Source organism: Cetorhinus maximus, chromosome 1, assembly GCF_964194155.1.
Source record: "Cetorhinus maximus chromosome 1, sCetMax3.hap1.1, whole genome shotgun sequence".
Lineage (NCBI taxonomy): Eukaryota > Metazoa > Chordata > Chondrichthyes > Lamniformes > Cetorhinidae > Cetorhinus > Cetorhinus maximus.
The window spans coordinates 187,782,307-187,804,860 of NC_135879.1; the positions used below are offsets into that span (position 1 = coordinate 187,782,307).

At 40.7% G+C, this 22,554-nt stretch overlaps 1 protein-coding gene across 1 annotated transcript; it reads right to left on the minus strand.

The window, feature by feature from the left end:
• Nucleotides 1–1,669: 1,669 nt before the first annotated feature.
• On the minus strand, nt 1,670–22,056 carry tfpil (tissue factor pathway inhibitor-like). Its single transcript, XM_078550946.1, has 6 exons — nt 21,841–22,056; nt 13,608–13,811; nt 10,805–10,966; nt 7,682–7,747; nt 4,890–4,968; nt 1,670–3,713 (listed from the first exon to the last, which is right to left on the minus strand). Exons 1-6 carry the CDS (start codon nt 21,908–21,910, stop codon nt 3,653–3,655), a joined length of 642 nt encoding a protein of 213 aa, XP_078407072.1. The 5' UTR covers nt 21,911–22,056; the 3' UTR covers nt 1,670–3,652.
• Nucleotides 22,057–22,554: the final 498 nt, after the last annotated feature.

Genomic DNA, 22,554 nt, shown 5'->3' on the forward strand with positions numbered 1-22,554 from the left:
TGCTCATCAGTTTACTCTTGATCATCAGCAAAGTGATGGAAGGAGTCATCAACAGTGCTGTCAAGTGGCACTTATACAGCAATAACCTGCTCACTAATGTTCAGTTTGGGGTCTGCCAAGGCCACTCAGCTCCTGACCTCATCACAGCTTTGGTCCAAACATGGACAAAGGCAGCACTCAAGACATGAGGTGAGAGTGACTGCCCATGACATCAAGGCAGCATTTCACCGAGTATGGCATCAAGGAGCCCTAGAAAAGCCAAAGTCAAGGGAAAAACTCTCCACTGGTTGGAGTCATACCTAGCACGAAGGAAGATGGTTGTGGTTGTTGGAAGTCAATCATCCCAGTCCCAGGATATCACTGCAGAAGTTCCTCAAGGTAGTGTCCTAGGCCTAACTATCTTCAGTTGCTTCATCAATGACCTTCCCTCCATCATAAGGTCAGAAGTGGAGATGTTCACTGATAATTGCACAATGTTCAGCACCATTTGCGACTCCTCAGATACTGAGGCAGTCTGTGTCCATATGCAGCAAGACCCGGACAACATTCAGGCTTGGGCTATTAAGTGGCAAGTAACATTCACGTCACAGGCAAGTGCCAGGCAATGACCATCTCCAACAAGAAAGAATCTAACCGTCTCCCCTTAACATTCAATGGTATTACCACCACTGCATCCCCACTGTCAACATCCTGGTGATTACCATTGACCAGAAACTGAACCAGACTAGCCATATATAGCCACAAGAACACGTCAGAGGCTGGGAATTCTGTGACAAGTAACTCACCTTCTGACTCCCCTAAGCATGTCCACCATATACAAGGTACAAGTCAGGAGTGTGATGGAATATTCTCCACTTGCTTGGATGAGTGCAGCTCCAACAATACTCAAGAAGCTGAACTCCGTCCAGGATGAAACAGCCCGCTTGATTGGTGCCCATCCACCACCTTACACTTACACCCCCTCCGTTACCTCTACCACCTAGAAGGACAAGGGCAGCAGACACATGGGAGCATGACCATCTCCAAGGCGCACACCATCCTGACTTGGAAATATATCACCGTACTTTCACTATCACGAGGTCAAAATCCTGGAACTCCCTCCCTAACAGCACTGTGGGTTAACCTATATCACAAAGACTGTAGCAGTTCAAGAAAATGGCTCATCACCACCTTCTCAAGAGCAATTAGGGATGGGTGATAAATGCTGGCTTAGCCGGGGAAGTCCACGTCCCATGAATGAGTGTTTTTAAAAAAAATTCCTCCTATGATGTCACAGACTACTACAGTTAACCTTTTATGGGGCTTAGTCTAACGTACCCCAGTATACAACAATGCGAACAGAACAGTTCCCACTTTCCCCAGTGTAGGTGCCTGTGCCCCATGAATTGAAACCCCTTCTTCCCACACCACTCTTTGAGTCACATATTTCATTCTCTAATTTGCCTGACACTATGCCAATTGTGGTAACAAACTGGGGATCATTACCTTATATGTGTCCTATATGGGTCTCTGACAGGTCAATGCCAAATGTGATACCAAAAATAGAAAACCTGACACACCAGCTGTATGCAAATAATGGCCAAAAATAAAAGCTAACCTCCTCTTTCCTATATGGTGAAAGAAAGACAGTATAAATATTCCAAAATATGATGGCTTATAGAATAATAGGCACTGTTGCATCAGCTTTATTTTTAAAATTGACAGTCAAATATATAACATTCAGCAATTTATTCTTTGTAGAAACATTAAATTCCTTTAAAAATTAAATGGCATTTGCATTTTGACAAATTCAAGTGGATAACTAATTCATTCAATTAGTTAAACATTGGCAGAACTAAAGGCCCAATTTTCAAATAATGTGCAACTCCATGAGGCTATTTACAGAATTATTTTACTATTTTTCTTTCTTATGCTTTACAGCCACTAGGTTTGTATAACCAGAAGCAATTATTGGAACTCATACCAGGCTTTGTATGAAGAAATGGCACCATAAGTAAAACTATTTCAACCTCATGTTGTTATGCAATTTTCTTAATTGAAGATTTCTCAAGCTTTGGGCAATAGGAACGTAGTATCTTAATATACTGAAGGATACTCTATGGTGTTGCTTAGGGTAGGTTTTGGTGTACGCTGTATTTAAGAAGACAGAAACATTACAACAGTGCACATTGCATTGTTCTGCTGCTCACATGGAGCTGTGCCTAATGTGGCATCACTTTAAGGCCAGAAGTTGTACTGCTTATTGAGTTCTAAGGTATCAATCTTACTCAATTTTGTATGAGGGAGCATTTTTGGAGCCTTTTGAAAGCCCGTCATGGAACCAACATTGTCACTAAGCTGAAGGAGGATATAATGGGTGGAATTGCTGTGGTAGCCCAGGAACTCCCCCAATTTAGTCTCAAAGGTTGTAAACTTTAGTAGGGAGTTGAGGAAGGGAGGGCATAGGGGGAGTTGGGTTGTAGGCAAATGAAATTTTATTTGGTTTTCATCTTCCCATAACAAAACATAAGTTATCAGTAAAGATGCTGAAGCTTAATGCATATTGCCAATAAATGCATAAACACAATGAGTTATAGCTGTGTCACTGAATGTTTGAAAATTGAGCCCCTGTTCTTCTGCCTGAATTTTCAAAAGCAATTGGATCAAACTCAGTGCTCCTGTCTGTTCTCATGGTTGAAGGAGGCACAGGAATGCTATTTACTGTAACAACAAGGAAGAAGTGGTCAGATTGCATTACACATCAGACTGCATTGCATTGCAAAAATCTGACTTAGAACTACTGTATAAAAAACTGCATTGTGTAAGATAGTTTTCAGTATTTATATTCTAACATAATTTCTTTCACAGGATATTTCACTATCTCAAAAAGTCAAAGGCATTGAAAGAGCACACGCAATTTAGGTTGAAATATGCTGAAAGGCAGTTACCAAACAGGTCATACTTATGTACATATATGTGAATGTTTCTCCCTACTATATCTTGAAATTTTTTTATGGTTAGCCTCTGTGCATGGCAGAAAACTGAGTCTTTCAAAGCTATTTAGTTAAATGTATCATAATTTGAATGCATAATCTACATAAGCAGGGATGTATGTACTTGAGTTTATATATATTTATGTTTTTAATATTTTGTACCATGTTTTTATCAAAGTTTTCTCCATAAGAATTAGTTCCAGGTTACAGTTTTCACAGTCCAACATATTAATGAAGTCTTAAACAACAAAGTAGTCAAATTCAAAGGCATAAACCTCAATTTATCAATATTTTGGCAAAAATACAGATATAAGGAAAAGTAATCAAATTCCAACTTGTTTCTCATTTAGTCAATGCATAGTTAACCATCTTATTACACACGCACATACATATATAAAATACATGTTTATATATGGATATAAGCAATATAATAGGATTCCCCACTGCTTTGAACACAGATGCGCAGATGATGAATTTTAATCTTTGCATTTGTGAAAGAAAAGCGCAGGTGAATTTACGGAGTATTTGACACAAAATATTTTCTATTTACCAAGTTTAAAAAAGTCAATGTACAAAATCATTATCCAAAATAACGAAATTCAAGGAATCCTTGCAACAAATGATAGTAAATCTTCAGGAAACAGTTATTTCTTCCTTATATTGGCAGATTATGCAGTACTTTACTGCATCTCTACTTCTGTTGTTCCTTTTGATTTGCTTCTCTGGCTTTTATGCTTTTTCCTAATGGAGAGAAGGAATGTTTAATGAGTCATATACTAATTGAGTCATAAAATAATCGGCAGTGACAGTTACATTTCAATCAACAGTTTTGATGCTATCTATGAACTTGAACACTAAAGGGTAGAAATTCCTCTGTCTGCTAATTTTAGCACACTGATTAATATATTCACAACAAATTCTTGCCTGCACTATTTGAACAAAGTCACTAATTCATTTATTTCAAGTGCATTAAATATATTTTTGACAAGTTCCTCCATGCACTATTATAGAGGTAATGGTGCATGGAGGAACTTGACTGAAATATGCCAAACAAAGTAGAGCGAAAGGGACTATCAAATCCTTGTATTGATCCATACCATTAAACTTACTTCCAGACAATTAATAGTCCATTTGCACTGCAGCTTTCTAGTCAGACAGAACCCCATTAAATTGCCTAGCTCCTGCCTGATTGTAACTGTAGGAGAGCGATCTGTGCCTTCCTGAATATATGCAAGTGAAGAGCTGTCACCCAGAAGTTATAAATGTAACACATTTCGAACTGAAGTTAAAGTCGTATTTCTCCCCCTTGGTGGTTTAGTCAGATCCAACTGTCATCCCATGCTGGACCTCTTGCACCACTTTATCTATCCCTCCCCCGCCCCTCCTACAGCTCCATTTTACTCCCCCCTCCTCCCCACCATGTGCAAATATTTACTAATTCTATGTATTTTTACATACTTATTATTCAACCTATTATTTTTGTCCAGAAGTAGATGAGGTAATTGGGCATGTTAGAATGCAAGGAATTCTAGCAATGGTTGCCTTCCATAATTGCTATTTCTAGGATGATTAAACAATATGTATTTTTAATACAAACAGAAAATGCTGGAAAAACTCAGCAGGTCTGACAGCATCTGTGGAGAGAGAAACAGTTAAAGTTTCGAGTCTGTATGACCCTTCTTCAGAGCTAAAGAGATGTCGCTTCTTTAGCTCAGAAGAAGTGTCGTGCTGACTCGAAATGTTAACTTTGTTTCTCTTTCCACAGATGCTGTCAGACCTGCTGAGTTTTTCCAGTATTTCTGCTTTTATTTCATATTTCCAGCATCCACAGTATTTTGCTTTTATCGATCTGTATTTTTAACTGCTCAAGTATTTACATGTAATCAATGTTATTCAGTCTGAATTAGATCAACATACCTCTGGATGACAAATACAGCAACAAAACCAATGACGGCAATACCAAAAAGACATCCAAACACAATGGCAGCAGTATCACCTGAAAAGAGAAATAATACAAGTTTAAGGGGAGTTATTTCCATCATTGCATCATCAGTGAGGCCCAAAAAAAATCACCACAAAAATTCTTTTTTGTTTACTGTTAGACATAAAGGTTATATTACAGGAAGAAAAAGACAAATAAAATGAAATTGAATTAAGCCCCTAATGCAGTACTGAGGGAGTGCTGCAATGTCAGAGGTGTCATCTTTCAGTTGAGAGATTAACCTCGTTTGCCTTCTAAGGTGGATATAAAAGGTCTCATGGCATTATTTTGAGGAAGGGCAGGGGCATTCTCCTAGGTATCCTGGCCAATATTTATGCCTAAATCAGCATTACGAAAATCAGCTTCTCTAGTCATTATCACATTATGGGACTTTGATTTGTGCAATGGTTGCCGCGTTTCCTACATTATTATACAGGGGGCACAACAAAAGTACTTATTTGGCTTAAATCACTTCAGGATGTCATCAGATAGTGGAAGGCATTATAGAACTGCAAATATTTCTTTATGGGAAACAGGAACCTAGTGTTGATTTTCACAGTTATCATTCTTCATTAGATGAATGCCTTAAGAAAGGTTAGCCATTTTATGGTATGTAAAAAAGTAATTGTGGCAGGGAAATGGCAGGGAGTGTGTCAGCATTGCTTGAACTTCATTGTATTCTGCTGATATTCTGCCTTGTTTTAAAAAAAAATCAGTTTCTTCAATAAACCTCAAGAGAAAAACAGGTATTTCCCAGTGATGGAAACAAGCAGGAAATATTACTTACATGAAGGACCAAACATGACAATGTAACAAATTTATTTTTATCTCTTAATGAATCATAATGGTCTGGGTAGGAAGAACAATTAGGGTAGGCATACTTTTGTACTCAATAAACATAAGAACCTGGAGCAGGAGTAGGTCATTCAATAGGCTGAGCCTGTTCCACCATTCAATTAGATCATGGCTGATTCTCAACTCAAGGACATTTACCCACCTTTACTCCATATCCCCAACAGTCTTACTCAATTAAAATCTATCAACCTCAGTTTTGAATAATTGATGATTGATGATGAATTGAATCCGAAATCCAACACTTCATAATCACTTGGCTATCCTGGTGAGACCAGGGGAAGTAGCTTTTGGGGAGTGGCCCAGTTAGTTTTATTTTTAAAGTATATTGTTGGTTTGTAATTTTGTTGCTAAAATTTGTAACATTTTGTATCCTGTTTTTGGGTAAAAATAATGTGAGAACACAACTACATAGGAATGTAACATCAAAATCACACATTGGTACAGAATTTTGCATGGGAGTTTGTGCAGGACTCTTAGCTCATTTCCAATTCTTGGTGTGAATTATTTGCAACGTTATTCTTTTATTCATAAATCCTTGGGGAAATTGTATTCTCATAAGTTTTACAAAGATTGAGTAGCCCCCGAAAACAGGTGTGGCAACCACAATGAATATCCAATGTAATGCAGGCAGTATGTCACTTTCATGCCCATCTCTCTTTGCCCCTGAGAAGGTGCTGGTGAGTCACCTTCTCAAACCACTGCAGACCTCATGGTGTAGGTATACCCACAATTCTGTTAGGACAGGAGTTGCAGGATTTTGACCCAGAGACAGTGATAGAACAGTAATATAGTTCTAAGTCAGGACGGTGTGTGATTTGGAGGGAAACTTTCAGGTGGTGGTGTTTCCATGTGCCTGCTTCCCTTGTCCTTCTAGGTGGTAGAGGTCATAGGTTTGGATGGTGCTATCAAAGGAAACCTCTAACAATATTCTTGCCCTGACTTTGAAGCTGTGCTTGCAACAGTTGTGCTGCTTAGTGAAGAGCAGCTGTATCAAACATTGAATGTCTCAGCGGTTCAGAGACATTCCCCTAACCCTAATTGCTCCCTGAACACCCTAGGTGGATTTGGCCCCCTGCTAAGAGCCCTTCTCCCCCTCCTGCTTCATCTTCTGCCAGATTGTCCTTTGCTTGATCTCTATTCATTCTCTAAATCATGTTCTATTCCAAGAGGAAAGCCTACTAGGCCATCCCGGTCTGGGAGGATCTGGTTTGTGCACAAGCTTTCCTTCATGTTGCTTAATGCACATTCAGCTGTGTGAAGTTAAGGGATGGCATCGGCTGGAGTGTGGAACTCCAAAATGGCAGCACTGACATTAAATCAATATTGCTGCTGATTGTTGTTATAATTTGCCTGTTACACTTCCAGCAGACATTAATTGTGCACGCTAACCCCTTTACCAAGGTGGCCTCCGGACGCTTCCTGTCAGAAGCATGCATGTTCGCCATGGATGCCATTTAGGAACTGTAAGGGCAGTGTAGAACTCTGAAACTACCAAGCTCAATTTACCCGCCATTGGCTCTGAAATTCATCGACTGAGACTGTGCTTCAGTGTCATAAGCTGCGTGGAGGATTTGGAATTTAAGAAGGGACCAAATTCTGGTGGGTCACTGCACCCTCAATTTAACATCAAAATATTCCTAGGGAAGTAGGTGCCAAAAGTTCTTTTACTGAGTTTACCCCTCCCCCTCATGCTGAGGTGGTTGAAATAGTGGAATGTTGCCATTCGCTCCAGAAATCCTGTCAGTTCTGCTATTTTTACCTTGAGAAAAATTGTGGTCAATTTTTTAAAAATGTAATGGTTTCCTCTGATCCCATCACTGGATGATACTTTCCAAACCTCGAATACAAATCAAAAAAGATCTAAGTACACTACCTTCATCTCTTTGCTGAATTTCAGGTTCTTCTTCATCTATAGCGAATCGTCCTTGTCCACTTGCAGCTACAGAAAAAAATATTAATTACAAAATGAAATAAACATGTAAATTCAATTTCCTCATTTGTACTTTTCTTATAATTGTTTTCCTGACAATTTTGCCTCTTCTTGAGTTACAGTTGATTTGGACATTGGGAGCCATTTATGACTTTGCTAAAGTGGTCATGCTTCCTATGAGGGCCTAGACGGTGACTATTAGCAGGCTGACCAACCATGGGAAATGTCACAGCTGAGAGTGAACCTGTCCTGTCTGATACATGCAGACCTGCACACACTCACATGCATGTGCACATGTGTGCACACATGTACGCGCATGCTGGACAGCATTTTTTGCTTGCAGCGGGGGCCCCGGCGATGAGCTAGAAAACTGGGGGTGACCTTGCCTTGGCCGTTTGCGGGTCCCCCGGGTGCAGCTTACAGGGTCAGGTAGCTAATTAGTTGCCATCGGAGCTGCCATTGCTTTAAAGGAATAAGAGAAAACGGTAAAATTACAGCAGAGACTCCTGCAGATGGTCCAAGCCATTGTTCCAGCATCTTCAGGAGGCCCATACCCAACCCTGCCCCACTGAGGTGCCCATAATCGGAGGAAGAATGAGGTCAGAGACTGGGACCTCTCTTTCACACATTGTCGCCTCATTATAATAGCAACTCCAGGCTCAGACATAGTTACATCCAGTGGGGAAACCCTGGGGTGGAGATCTACACAATTGTTCTTTGGCCCATTTTCCTCTCCCCTGCCTCTGGGGGCCCTCGATTCCCCAGGTAAGGAAAACTGAACTGATATTTTCTCAACGATATTGCAGCATGAGCTTTAAACGCCAAGCTGTAGAGACACCTAGTGGCTATCATTTAGAAAAGATAAATAACTACTTCAGGCCCAAATTTCACATGTTATTAACCCACATAAACTAAAGAGGGCGTTTATAACACATAATACACAAAACGGATAGCTCTGTCCATCTTGAGTGATCAATTGTGCGCTGCACCTTCACTAAACAGCATACAATAGCCAAAACTATTTCAACTTCTGGGTAAAATTTAAAGGAAACAAAGAAGTGGGTTGCACCTGTCATTGCCTGCACCGTGTGTCTTAAATTTCAACCGTATCTAGGTGGTGAACAGAGGCTGGGCATCTCACAAGGAAGGGAAGAAAATTAAGAGGTATTTAGCTTGGCCTCGGGAATAATTCAAGTGTTTCATAAAAGGGGCAAAGCATTTTGGGATTTTTGATCCTTTTTGGAAAAAAAGGCATATATTTCAACCAATAAAGTCTAAGAAGATTTACTTGATTCTACAGCATTTTAGCAGAACTTCCTGTCAATCCAGAGTTTGTGGGCTGGATGTTCTGCTGGCAGCTGAAGTCCCACTGCTAGAGCTGAAAGTAGGAGGCAACCCTGGCAGGCAGCGAGGCCTCAGGAGGCACTTTTCCCAACGGTGGCTGCTGCTGGGCCTGCCATCCTATTAAGCATGGCAGTCTACCCCCAAAATCTGCTGGCCCAATCAGAAGGCCAGCAGGCAGCTCAGTCAGCAGTGCCACGGCTAACGGTGGCCGGTGCTGAGGCTGCAGCAGCATGGAGGAGGTGGTTTCATGGTCAGGTACCCTCGAAGGGGAGGAAATGAGGTCAAGGAAAGGCCGGGGCTAGGCAGGCAGGGCCGGGTGATCCGGGGGAGGTTGTTGATTTCCAGTGGCAGCCTTGCAGTGGGCAGCCATTGCCACCAGGGTGCCCGCTGTGGGCCATGGAGTGCCAGAACGGGAGGCTCCCAGAGCCCACTGTGGCCACCAGGTTCCAATGGACAGAGTCCCCAAATGGCAGTGGGCCTCCGCCTCGATGGGAACAATGCCCATGGGGGTGGGAAATGGCCATCAATTGGCCACTTAAGTGGCTCCTTTGTGCTCTTGACAAGAGGTGGATCTGTCATCTTCTCTGCTGCTGACAAAATAGCCTCCCCCCCCCCCCCCCCCACCCCCGCGCCCACAAACCCTCCAGCCTCTCCCTACAGAGCTGGTATAATTCTGGCCTTTCTGTTTTGAATCAGTTGCATGAGGGGCAGGTTTGGGCAGACAGAAAGCCTCCATAACATTGTCAGTTTGAGGTATCGGCCATTTTGGCCCAGTCAGGTTCTCCTCTCCTCCCAGACACAATCTTATACATGGGCAGTCTGTATGAACTAGATATTGCGCTTGTGGAGTGTGCACACGGGGAAACACCCAGCATCAATGACGGCCCAGGACAGACTTTGCAGGAGGGCTGCATCAGCCAAGCTCTGTTGAGGACAACAAGATGAGGACTTTGAGGGTACAGAAGAAAACAGCTGGCCCCACACAAGCAGCTCTATGAGGTATTGGAAGGTGTGACAAGAGGTTTCACCACCATAGCTGAGGGCTCTGCATCCAGCCTTCATGGTGTCATCTCATGGCTCTGCAGCCTATCCTGGATAGTGTGGGTCATTCCAGGTATGCTGCACCTGGGAGACCTCACAACAGGGGTCCATACTGCTATATTTTGCAATTTTGGTGGGAGATCAAATGGCTGCCATGCAGGCTCTGGACTCCACAATGGAGAGATTGGTGGATTGTATTGAGAGGGGTTTTGAAAGGGCCACTTATCACCTGCAATCTGCTCTCCTGCAAATCAGTAGACGTGCCGAGGCCCAGCCCCAAAGGACTCGCAGTGATGCAATGGGAACAGTACATTCTGGTTTCTTTCAGGATGACAGTACATTCAACCTTCTAGCCCCTTCAATCACTAACCCCCTGCTGAAAAGTTTATTGTCAGATGAGGGCTGTAGCTGTAAAGGTTTTATTGGACCATAGCAATTCTTTGAATAGACATGAATCAAAGTGCATTTGTATCAACATTCACCCTTCAGCACTCACAGCTAATTAAATTAGCTGCTGGTATTCAATCAGAGCATGTACCTAAACATATTAAAATAATTTAATCTCTTTATGCTATGTTTGAGAATTGAACACTATAACGTTTTGTAGGAACATAAATCATATGTATGTGTTTTCCAGCTTTAAACAGCTTACAATGCCAAAATCTAAACACGAGTTTTTACCGCATAGTCTCCGACAACTCTTTCTGCTTTCAAATTGGTTTCCATTCCCATGGCATCCACTGAAGAGGAACGTGTCACAATCCTTCAAGGTCTCATCGTAGTACCACTTCAGTAAATTGGCGCTGCAATCCCCTCGTAGTTTTGACAGTTTACATGCTGCATCTGCCAAAGAATTAAAATATGTTCACTTTGCTGATTGGAAAGAAAATTTCATTTGGTCCTTTCCCCATTTTTGTTTTGCTATAATCTGAGGATTATTTGAGCCATCAGGTCTTGACAGAAACAGAGAATAATGGATACTAAAAATGAAAACTTTGGTGGTGGAAATTTTATTTTAATTCATTCATGGAGTGTGGGTGTTGCTGGCTAGGCCAGCATTTATTGCCCATCCCTAATTGCCCTTGTTCAGGGGGCACTTAAGAGACTACCACATTGCTGGTGGGTCTTGAGTCACATGTAGGCCAGATCAGATAAGGACTGCAGATTTCCTTCCCTAAAGGACATTAGTGAACCAGATGGGTTTTCACAAAAATTGGCAATGGTTTCATGGTCATCATCAGACATTTTATTGAATTTAAATTTCACCATCTGCTGTGGTGGAATTCAAAGACCAGTCCCCAGAGGATTACCCTGGGTCTCTGAAATAGAAGTCCAGTGACACTACCACAATGCCACCATCTCCTCTTTCGCTAGGCGCACAGCACCAGGGAGGTGGTGGCATAGTGGTATTGTCACTAGGCCAGTGTTCCAGAGACCCAGGGTCATCCTCTTGGGACTTGGGTTTGGATCCCACTACAGATGGTGAAATCTGAATTCAATAAAAATCTGGAATTAAAAGTTTAATGATGACCATGAAACCATTGCCAATTGTTGTGAAAACCCATCTGGTTCACTAATATCCTTTAGGGAAGGAAATCTGCTGTCCTTGCCTGGTCTGGCCCACCTGTGACTCCAGACCCACAGCAATGTGGTTGACTCTTAAAAAATGCTTAGGGATGGGCAATAAATGCCAGTGATGCCCACATCCCATGAACGAATACAAAAAAAAAACGTATATTCCCAAGCATGAATTAAGGATTAATGCATTGACATGGACCTTTAACATGATTGTACCAAATTCTTCTCTATTCAAATTTAATGGTGACCATTCTTGATTAACAAATGCATTAAGTAGCACAGAGAGATAGTTGTTACATACTTTTCCAAGAACAGCATTGATCATAGTTTCTACTCCATAATGTTCAAAGATATATGTTGATAAAGGATTTGAATTTTTGTGGGAGTTCTTCCGATCATGCACCATAGCTTCAGAGAAAGATCCATGGAAACAATCTAAGTGACATTCAACCCCAAAGTGTCTTGTATGTATATTAATTTATTTTACTAAACTAGGCTTTGCAAAGAACATTCTCAATCACATTATGTTCATGCATAACCCTATCTTAACCCTATCTTAAACCCAAAGCAGGCAATTTGATTTTGTGAGATGGTATAAATTGGGTGATAGTCAATTGGCAGCCCATTTTGCATCTCACCACATTTTTATTTTTATTTACTTTATGTGCTCTTAACATGCTGGCAATCTGGTAACTCATTGTTTGGTGCTGTTGGGAGGAATAAAATTGCACATCCTCCCCCTACACCAGAGGTGAATTCCAAGAAAGTGGGGGGCCCTTTGATCAGGCGGGAGGGTGTGAGGTAGGGATCCTGCCACCTCCTTCTGATTATGTCTGAGGTGGCAGGAAGGTTTGTGTGTAGCCTTCTTGCCCGGACACCAACTGGGGTCCTTAAGTGGGGAATTAATGCCTACTTAAGGGCCAAGGGCCTCACCCTGCCACCACTGTTACTTAATCAGTGGGGAGGCCAACAAGTCAGGGTTGCTTGCAGCCTTCTGGGGAGTTGGGGGGGTGGGCTACTCCCTGTTCAAAGGCACTCAGTGCCCAGTCAAGGGACCCAGCTTCGGGAAGGGGGAGGCCTCCTGAGAGCCACACCCCTGCCATTTCCTCCAACTGCCCTCTGTTCTTGCTGTGACCCCCTCCCTGCAGCCCCATCCTGCTGCCACTTACCTTTCTCCAGGGATCCAGCAATAATATCTGGTGAAGGCCCAAGTGTATTACCGGTGGCAGTCCCCACTCCCGGTGGTAATGGAGAGTTGTCAGCCTCTGGTTAGCTGGCAACTCTAAGGGTCAGGATTTCTGCCCTCCTAGAAAAAGTGCAGTGACTAAGTGTCCCCGGGTGATCCAGGACCCCCAACGGCAGAGTTCTCGCTGCCAATTTGGGGTTTAATTCCCTCGAGGATCCCGGGGATTCAAGTCAGTTTTGGCCTGCCCTCCACCCTCTGCCACCTTCATTAAACTCCACCTGTCACCTCTGATAGGGGCATGTTACAGCTACTTGGGCTGACTAGAACCAGAACCCCATCAATAGCATCTTACAAAGGTCAATCATTGTATTTTGAATACATATTTCCTATTTTATTTTGGCACAATAGTGCTAAGTTCTGACACCTATTCTACAAACAATCTATAATTCAGATGTTAGAGTTGAAAAACAACACAAACTTTGAACCTTGTACTATTTTGATGTAGTATCAAATACTGATAAGTACAGTTAAGAGTAATTAAATGCTTCATTATTAATTAAGTATTCTGGCTGAAATATCTCAAGAAAAATTATGTGAATTTAAAAAATAAAGGTTGTCCAATGAAACTTTCTGACTTATAGCTTTTTCTTAAAATTTAAACTTACAAAATTAGCAATTCTAAATAAAAAAAGTGACAGCCACCGTATATGAAGAACTTACCTCCTTCCGGAAACTTCGCAGGATAAGTCTTAGAGCAGGTCATCAAACAGTATGTTTCATTCTGAAACCTGTTTTTGTTGCCTCCTATTCCACTGTAGACGAATGGTTGGCAAAGGTCAGTACCTGGGTGATAGAACCATTGAATGCTCTTTAATTTGGGATCTGTCACATCTCCTGCCTGCATTGGTTCCTCACAGACTTCACCTGTGGTCAGGGGAAATAGAATATTTTGTTAGGAGCTAATAGATATACTTCTTAATTACAAATTAACAATAACTGAGAGAAAGAACTTACAACTATTTAGTACCTTATCATGCCTCAAAAAAAGTTGCATTCCATCTCCCTTTAGTTTCCCCTACAAGCAATCTCTTCTCCCTCCAAACTCCTCAACTGCACTCCTTCACCAAACTTCTGCTCCTTCAACCCCTTCCCTCTTCAACCTCCTGCTCCTTCAAACCTATTCCTCCTAAACTGCTGACCACCCAAATTCATGCTAGCTAATATTGTAAATGATTTTATCTTCAGAGCCTGAGCCCTTCTCTTTCAAAACAACAGTCATTGCACTCTCTCCTCAAAAGGAATCCTTCAGCTCATCTTCCCTAATTTGTTACTATCCCATCTCCAAACTTGCTTTATTCTGCAATGTCCTACAGTACATTGTTGACCATCAGATCACACTACCTCTCCAGGAACTCCCCATTTAAAACTCTTCAGTCAGGTTTTAGCCCTCCTGCGAAATTGAAACAATCCAAGCCAAAGTCACAAATGCCACTCTCCGATGCTTAATCCAAATGCTTCCTCTTCAACTTTCCACGGCCTTTGAAATAATCATACCATCCTCTGCTAATGCCTCTCTTCTGTTGTCCACTTCACTCTTGCCAGCCAGTCATAACCAAAGGCAAAGCTTCTAATGATTTCTCTTCCTACTCTCTCATCTTCAATACAAAAATCCTTTATGGATCTAAATTGAATCCCCTCTTACACCTCATTTACATTGGCAAAAACATCTTCAGACATGGATTCAGTTTCCACTAATAGTTACGTTGTTGGGTATTGCTGAAAAAAGAGACATGTCTTAGCTTTTCATCTTCCACTCATTAGGACACTTGCAAGATAACCAATATAAGAGGAAAACAACAATTTCTGCTGCATGTGAAGAAAGTGCTGATTGGTTGGCAAATGGCATTGCCATGGAGAATGCACCACTGATGGCGACTGACAGTTAAGGCCAAGCATTGTTTGAAATTTAAACCAGGCAGCTTGACCCTGATTGGTCAAGACATTGCCCTGAGGAACGAGTCAGTGAGTGTTCTGATGAGTGCAAGTTGAAAAGCTTAGACATGTCTCTTTTTCCAGCAATACTCCACTAGTTATCCTTCACTGCCTCTGTGATATATCAAACTACTTGCCTGACATCCATTTCTGGATAACTGTTAATTTCCTTCTGTTAAACAATGGGACTGAAGCCAGCATTTTCCAGAAATTCTACACCCTTGCCATGAACTCCAACACCCCCCCAGATCACTGATTCTGATGAACCAGACTGTTTACAACCCAGTATCTTGGACAGTAGCAAGCTCAGTTTCTGACCCCATATCATCACCATTACAAAATTCACCTATACAAAATTGCCCAACTCCACCCCTAACTTGGGTTGTCTTTCACTAAGAATCTCGCAGGTATCTTTATGATCTCCAGACTCAACTATTCCAATAATCTCCTGACTGGTCTCCCAATCCGTCAAACTCCATAAACTTCAGCTCATCTAAAGCTCTGATGCCAGTATCCTATCTTATACAGCTCACCCATTACTGCTGCCTTCATCCCCTATGCCTCAAATTTAAAATCCTTATCTTTATATTTAAACTCATCAATGGTCTTGATGCTTCCAATCACTGTAAACACTTCCAACTCTTCCCTACACAATTTGTCCATTCCACTGACACTTGGCACTTGGTTCTTGTGCATCCCTCATCTTTGCTCCACCACTGGCTGCCCTGCTTTAAGACACCTAGCCCCTATGCTGTTTAACACACCCCAGCCACCCCCCCCCACCCCCACCCCTCCACCCACCCCACCCCACCCCACAAAACCCTGCCTCATTATTCCTTCTTTGGTGTTTTGCCTTGCGACTCCATGAAGCACGTTTTTATATGTTAAAGGACTATATAAATGCATGTTTATGTTGTTGAAAACTTAAAGAAAAAACTTTCTTTGAACTAAGAGAACTAAAAATGAAGAAAAGAATTCTCAAGGATCTTTATTGCTGAGTTGTAGTATTGAAGATTATTTGCTGCATTCCAGATTATGCTCCAGAAGACCTGAACTATATTTGTATCTGTGAACGGAGAAATTATTCATGACTATTCCTGATTCGTTTTTTCTAATATAGATGTAGGACTTAGATTCTTTACCATGATCCCACCTGAAAATGACACTGAAAATGTCCTAGACCCCTCCTGGGAGTGCTAGTGGAAGATGCAGTACCAGCAGTAAAGGCCCTTCTGATGAAGAGGGCTTCCAAGATTATATTCAATATCCAGCCTTTGTGTCAATGATGCACTGTGGCTACAGTATGCAGAATCTATGGAATGCACTGCGCCAACTGATGCCCTGTAATTTGCAGGACTGAGAAGGGCAGAGAAGGAACACCATGATCTCCAAGTCTCCCTTCAAGTTAAATACCACCCTGCCATATATCAGAAATCCATCATCGTCATTAGGTCACATGCTTGAATTTTCTACCTAACACCATTGTGGGAGCATCATAAGCACAAGCACTGCATTGTTCATGAAGTAGAACCCCCATGCTACCATAGCGTTGGCTGTGGCTTGCTGGTACTCCTCTCACCTCCAAGTCAGGAAGCTGTGAGTTCAAATCCCACTCCAGAGACTTGAGCATAAAACCTAGGCTAACATTTCAGTGCTGTACTGAGGGAATGCTGTACTTTCAGAGGTGGTGTTGTTGTTCAGATGAGATGTTTAAACCCAGTCTGCTTTCTCAAATAGACACAACATATCCCATGGCACCATTTGAAGAAGAGCAGATGACCTTTCTCTGGTGTACAGGCAAATATTTATCCTTCATTCAACATTACTAAAACAGATTATATGGCCATGATCACATTGTTTGTGGAATCTTGCTGTGCATAATTTAGTTGTGTTTCCTACCTTACAATAGTGACTGCATTTCAAACATATTTCATTGACTGTCAAATACTTTGGGACATTCTAAGTTCATGAAAAGTTAAATGCAAGTTTTCCTTTCCTTTTTCCATGGCAAATAGGGCCATGCAGCCTTCTTCCAATCCCAAGAGTGAAGAAATTAAATTCTCTTTTTCAGCTGATTGTGAATTTCCATGCTGGGAAATTACACTGAATTGGTTTGTTCTAATTTCAGCCCCTTGTTGCCAAGTAACCTCACTTACATGCATTTATTGCTCCCAGTGCAGAGTTTCACATGGTGGAACCACATGTTAGGAATTAGGGCTGGGAGTCATTTACATAGTTCATAATATACACTCATATAATTATACAATCACTCAGAGTATGAAGTTGCACTATATTTGACCTCTAACATGAATGCAAGCACATATTTATTTAATTGTTGCTATTGATCCTTCTGTTTATCTTTTTAATAAAGGGAGGGAGGAGAAAAGCTTATTGTAGTGAAGTATTTCATCAAGGTCAGAATTCCTCTTTTGTCACGTAGCTGTGGGTCTGCCACTTCTTTCACCTTTCTCATTGCATTTATGGGGAAGCTAGATAAACATATGAGGGCAAAGAGAAGAGAGAGTTATGATGATAGGGTTAGATGAGGAAGGATGGGAGAAGGCTTGAGTGGAGCATAGACATGGGCATGGATTGGTTCTGTACTCTAAATTCGATCTAATTCTACGTAATTCAGTTAACCCACATCCTTCTTCATGGTTCAATGGGTTAGCATGAAATAGCTGATAGCGAGTCGGTAGCTCATTTTACTTCCATTAAATCAAGATCTACCCTCTTAAGGGTAGATCTGCTCTTAAAGCAATCTAATAAATTAAATTTTGCCTCAACACCCTGAGTTAGATTCAAAACCAGCTCCTTCAAATGGTATCCAACTTGATGTATCCTCACTCCCTCCACATAGTTTCTATATTTTGGCTGACAATTTTGCAAGGGTGAGGCAGTCATTACCTAATAAAAGACAAGAAGCTGTCTTTCTCACACCAAGCTTGGATTTTCACTTTTACCTCTTGGAATGAGTGCACCACTAAATCTTTATCCACCTAAAACCTTTAATATCATTAATATTTTATCCAAAAAGTTTTCCAAATTGATGAAAGAGACAAAATCACTGGTTGATTTTTCTTGTTTTCAAGTGTGCCAACTTTTATTTATTTCTAAAAATGTAGGCACAATACATTTCAGCCCTCAAATAATTCAAAGCTAACAAAGCTAAAAAAAAATCTGTTCAGTCTACAAGTCTGACCCCGAGCTTCTGGTCACCTGTCATTTTAATTCTCTGCCTCACCCTGACCTCGCCATCCTCAGCCTCCTACACCATTTGAAGTTCAATGTAAACTCGAGGAACATCGCTCAGCTTTTGATGAAGCACTTTACAGTCTTCTGGACTTAACATCGAGGTCAACAATTTCGGATCCTTCTGCACCTCCTCTGACGTTGGGTTCCCAATGCCCATGGGAAAATTCAGCCTGTTTACTCTCTCCAGATGGGATTTTCTGGTCCCGCCTGCCACAGAGCCAGAGATTCCCGCCCAAAGTCAACGGACCTTTTGCTGGTCCATCAAATTTCCTGTCCTGCCTGTGACAATTCCTGTGGCTGGCAGGACCAGAAAATCCTGCCCTCCATAGCTGCTGCCAGACCTGCCGTGTATTTTCAGCATTTTGATTTATTTTGGATTGCAGCATCAGCAGTGCTTTGCTTTTTTATTAAGCTTTTGAATTTCATTGTTAATCACTAAAATGAGCATTAGCTTACAGTTTGGTTCAAACTAAATCTCTCAAATCCCAGCTTGACCTGTGAACAAATGTGCCTTTTATACTGTTATTCTCATAGTAAATGCGGTGAATTAATTTGGGCCTAAGCAAATGTTTCTTCTGAAGAATTGTTCCCCTTATAAACCATCACATAAAGCTCGTTAATTTTCTGGTCTCTAGCTGGTTTTCACCTTTTCTTGACTTTTTCACAATCAATGAACCTTCAGATCTGTAATCATTTTAAGAAACTGTGAAGTGTGTAAATTTCATCGCAGATGTTAATGTTAAACAAAGTGAAAAGCTAAAAGATCTCCTTAAAGCAATGTCTATGAAGATGTTTGAGAGCTAGATGATATTATGTGAATTCTGTAAATCACAGAATTGATTTAAGTTTCTTGAGTTTTGACCAAAAATACTGCTTTACAGAATCTAGTTTTGACATCAAAACTTTTCACTGTCCAGTGATTTTAATAACAGATTCCATTTAACCATATCAAGAAACTTATTCTGGAAATGATTTTTTTTTTAAAAAGACCTTTTTTAAGAGAAATGAGTCAATCACAGAAATAACCTTCTTTTGTCTGACTGAAAATAATGCAGTGCTAGTGCACATGCAAAATTCATCCTGTTTGTGGCAGTATTTAGCTTCCCTTTCCTGCTACACACCTGACTTTATTTGGGAGCTGGTGTTTTGTACATTCTTAATTTTATAATAATTTTAAGAAAAAAGTAGGAATAAAAATATAGACACCATAAGTTTCATTTTTTTAGAAAGCTAGAAAACTTTTAAACTAACCATTGCTTTTAAAACTTTTTTCCTGTAATATGTACTTTTACCGCACTTCAAACATTAGGGGAACGTTTTTGTTGTGGGGGTCAGACTCTTTATTTTCTTCCTTTACCTCTTATTTGATACTCCTATTTTCCTGTATAACCTCTATGCCAACCAAAAGGATGGGAGACAACCTCCCGCAACATTTCCACCAATGCTACTATGAGACTGAAAGACACATGAAGGAACAGACTGATGTGATGCAGCCAATATATTCTCCTACTCTGTCTGGTGGAGTGACTGGTTTGCCTGTTCCTCCCCACTTCCTCAACTCCCCCAGCCCACTCCCCAGCAGCAACACAATTTTGAAGAGTGAATAGTGAAAGACTATTTGAAGACAGTGATTGGGAAGTCAATGGTGAGGATTGATCCATTTAAAAGAATGATTAAGAGAGCGAAGAGAAAGGTTAGAAAATGTTTTGGAGCATGGAACGCTTCACCACAGGGGACAGAAGCCATTGCTTAAGAAAAAGTTGAATAAATATTTGACACAGAGGAGGATACATGGCTTTAGGGGATGGGAGGGCATGGCTGTGGGATTAGTTTTTGATTACTCGAGCAAAGAGCTGGCATGGACAAGATTAGCTGAACAGCCTTCTGCTGTGTTGTAAACATCTACTGTGGTGAAAACAGGAATGGACTACATCTTATCATTCTATATCATTTCGTTAGATTGTGTCTCTGTGTTGCACTGAGGCCACATATGTTTAAACAAAATCTGATTGTTCACATTTAAAAAAAGGAAATAGAATTATGCTCATAGCGAGTGGTTAGGATCACGAATGCACTGCCTAAGCGTGTGATGGAGGCAGATTCAATTGTGACTTTCAACAGAGAATTGGATAATTACCAGAAGAGAATAAAAAATTGCAGGGGAGTGGGACTAGCTGATTTGCTGTCACAGAGACTGACACGAACACGATGGACTGAATGCCTCATTCTGTGCTGTAACCATTTTATAATTCTATGTGTTTATTATTTTAATTAAAAAGTTTAATTTAAAAATATCTGAGGGTTACATGTTGGACAAAGCCCCTGTGTGCAGTGTCATGGAGGGAGGAGAATTTTAAAATCAAGTCTTTGCTGGGCTGGGAGCCAATGTAAGTCAGCAAGCAGATAGTGATGGCTGAAGGGAACTTGGTGCAAATTAGGTTACAAGCAACAGAGTCTTGGCTGAGTTCAGTTTTATGTAACTTGGAAGATGGGAGGCTGGTCAGGAGAACATTGGAATAGTCAAGTCCAGAGGTAAGAAGGGCATAGATGAGGGCCTCAAGCAGGTGAACTGAGGCCTGAGTGCAATGAAGCAATATTATGGAGGTTAAAATAGGCAGTCTTGGTGATGGAAAGGCTATGTGGCCAGATAGTGACAGTTTAAAATTAATTATTGACTCCCTACCCAGAGTAATTCATTTTTTCACTACTCACACTCTCAAAACCTTCATAATTTTTCACAGTTTACTTAATCTCTTTTTAACCTCTCAGTAAAGGCTGAACCAACCTTTCACTTCTTAGATCCATAGAAGCTTAACTCTGTTCAAACACCAAACAGCATTGTACTTTGTCTAGATGTCTGAGAATTGTTTAAATAGCTACCAGAAGGTTAATTACCATTTATTGTTTTACTATTTTTGACACATAGTTGCAAGCTTCATTGTAATTTATTTAGTGATTTAACATATGCTTTGACTTTATCTTTAAAGGGCGTATTTAGTGTCATATAAAATAAATGGAAGGTTTATATAGCACCTTTCACAGCCTCAGGATGTTGTCCCAAGGCGCATTACAACTAGTGAAAATCTGTTGATGTATAGTCACTGTTGTAATGTAGGAAGTGCAACAGCCAATTTGCACGCAGCACACTCCCACAAACAGCAATGAGAAGATAGCCAGGTAATATTTTTAAGTGCTGATTTTACTTACCAAATTATTAGCAAGAACATCTATGTTGTTACATAAGAAAAACACAATAATACAATATTGCTCACAGAATAAAACAATATGGCCCCAGTCCCTTCTAAAAGGCACAAGCACCATTGCACAGTCACATTCTTAGAGATGGCTAACATGCGTCCGCCATAACAGATTTGCGTAGTATCCTTCAAGTACGTACATTGTTTGCCTACATAGCAATATTCACTTTGGTTCAACAGTAATTCATAGTGCACAGTACATTGTGATGTTATAAGGCTTTATATGAATGCAAGTATTAAAACTTTATTATTAAGTTCTAAATAATTTGGCTTGAATTATAATTGTAGGGCCTGGCAAATTCTTGAATAAAGATGAAGTATCATGACTGAAATGCTAAGTTACATGTAACATAAATTTTTAAACTGAAAATGTAAGTCTATCTTTAAACAGTTATACTGTTGCTCGAATGAAACTGCATATATATTTTAAAAAGTACATTTTTACTCACTTCTATTAGCTGTAACACTCAAACTAAGAACAGCAATGCAGATTCCCAAGTATAACGCTATTCTCCTCATTTTTGCAGAATCTCAACTGGAATACCAATTGGTAAGAACTTGAGCTGAAGTAGCGTGTTCACTGGTGTAAGGTATCCACGAACACTCGCGCACAATTTGCTAACCGTCTTTAGCCTATCAACTTTATAACATATTTTATGATTTAATGGCAGTTTCAACAAAACCAACCTTTTGGACTCTAGCAATAAAACTGACGTGCGATGATGCAGATAGATAGTAACCAAGCAACTATTGATCTGAACAGTTTGGTCGCTCTCAAATTAAACTTTTATCGCTATTACACACTACACTTTGTGACCATAAGGGCTGCACCAATATCTGCTGAAACGCAGACCCACGTGTGTGGCGCAACAGCCCAAGGTCAGTTTGAATTCCTGGTGATAGTAGAAAAAAGCCCACTGCAAATGATTAGTTTTGACATCAGCTTGTCTGCACTAAAGCATGTAAACTGGTTTCAGTGCATTCTTTTAGTGTCCCATTAGTCATCATATGATGAACTCACATAAAGTTCATTATTCAAAAGTACAGTTGTATTTCTTGTAATTGTTTTATTAGTTTCACAAGATCACACCATATTTGGAGAAAAGGAAGGCCTCCCAGGCCGTCTTAATTAATCCATCCTGAACAACCCAACATCCCAACCC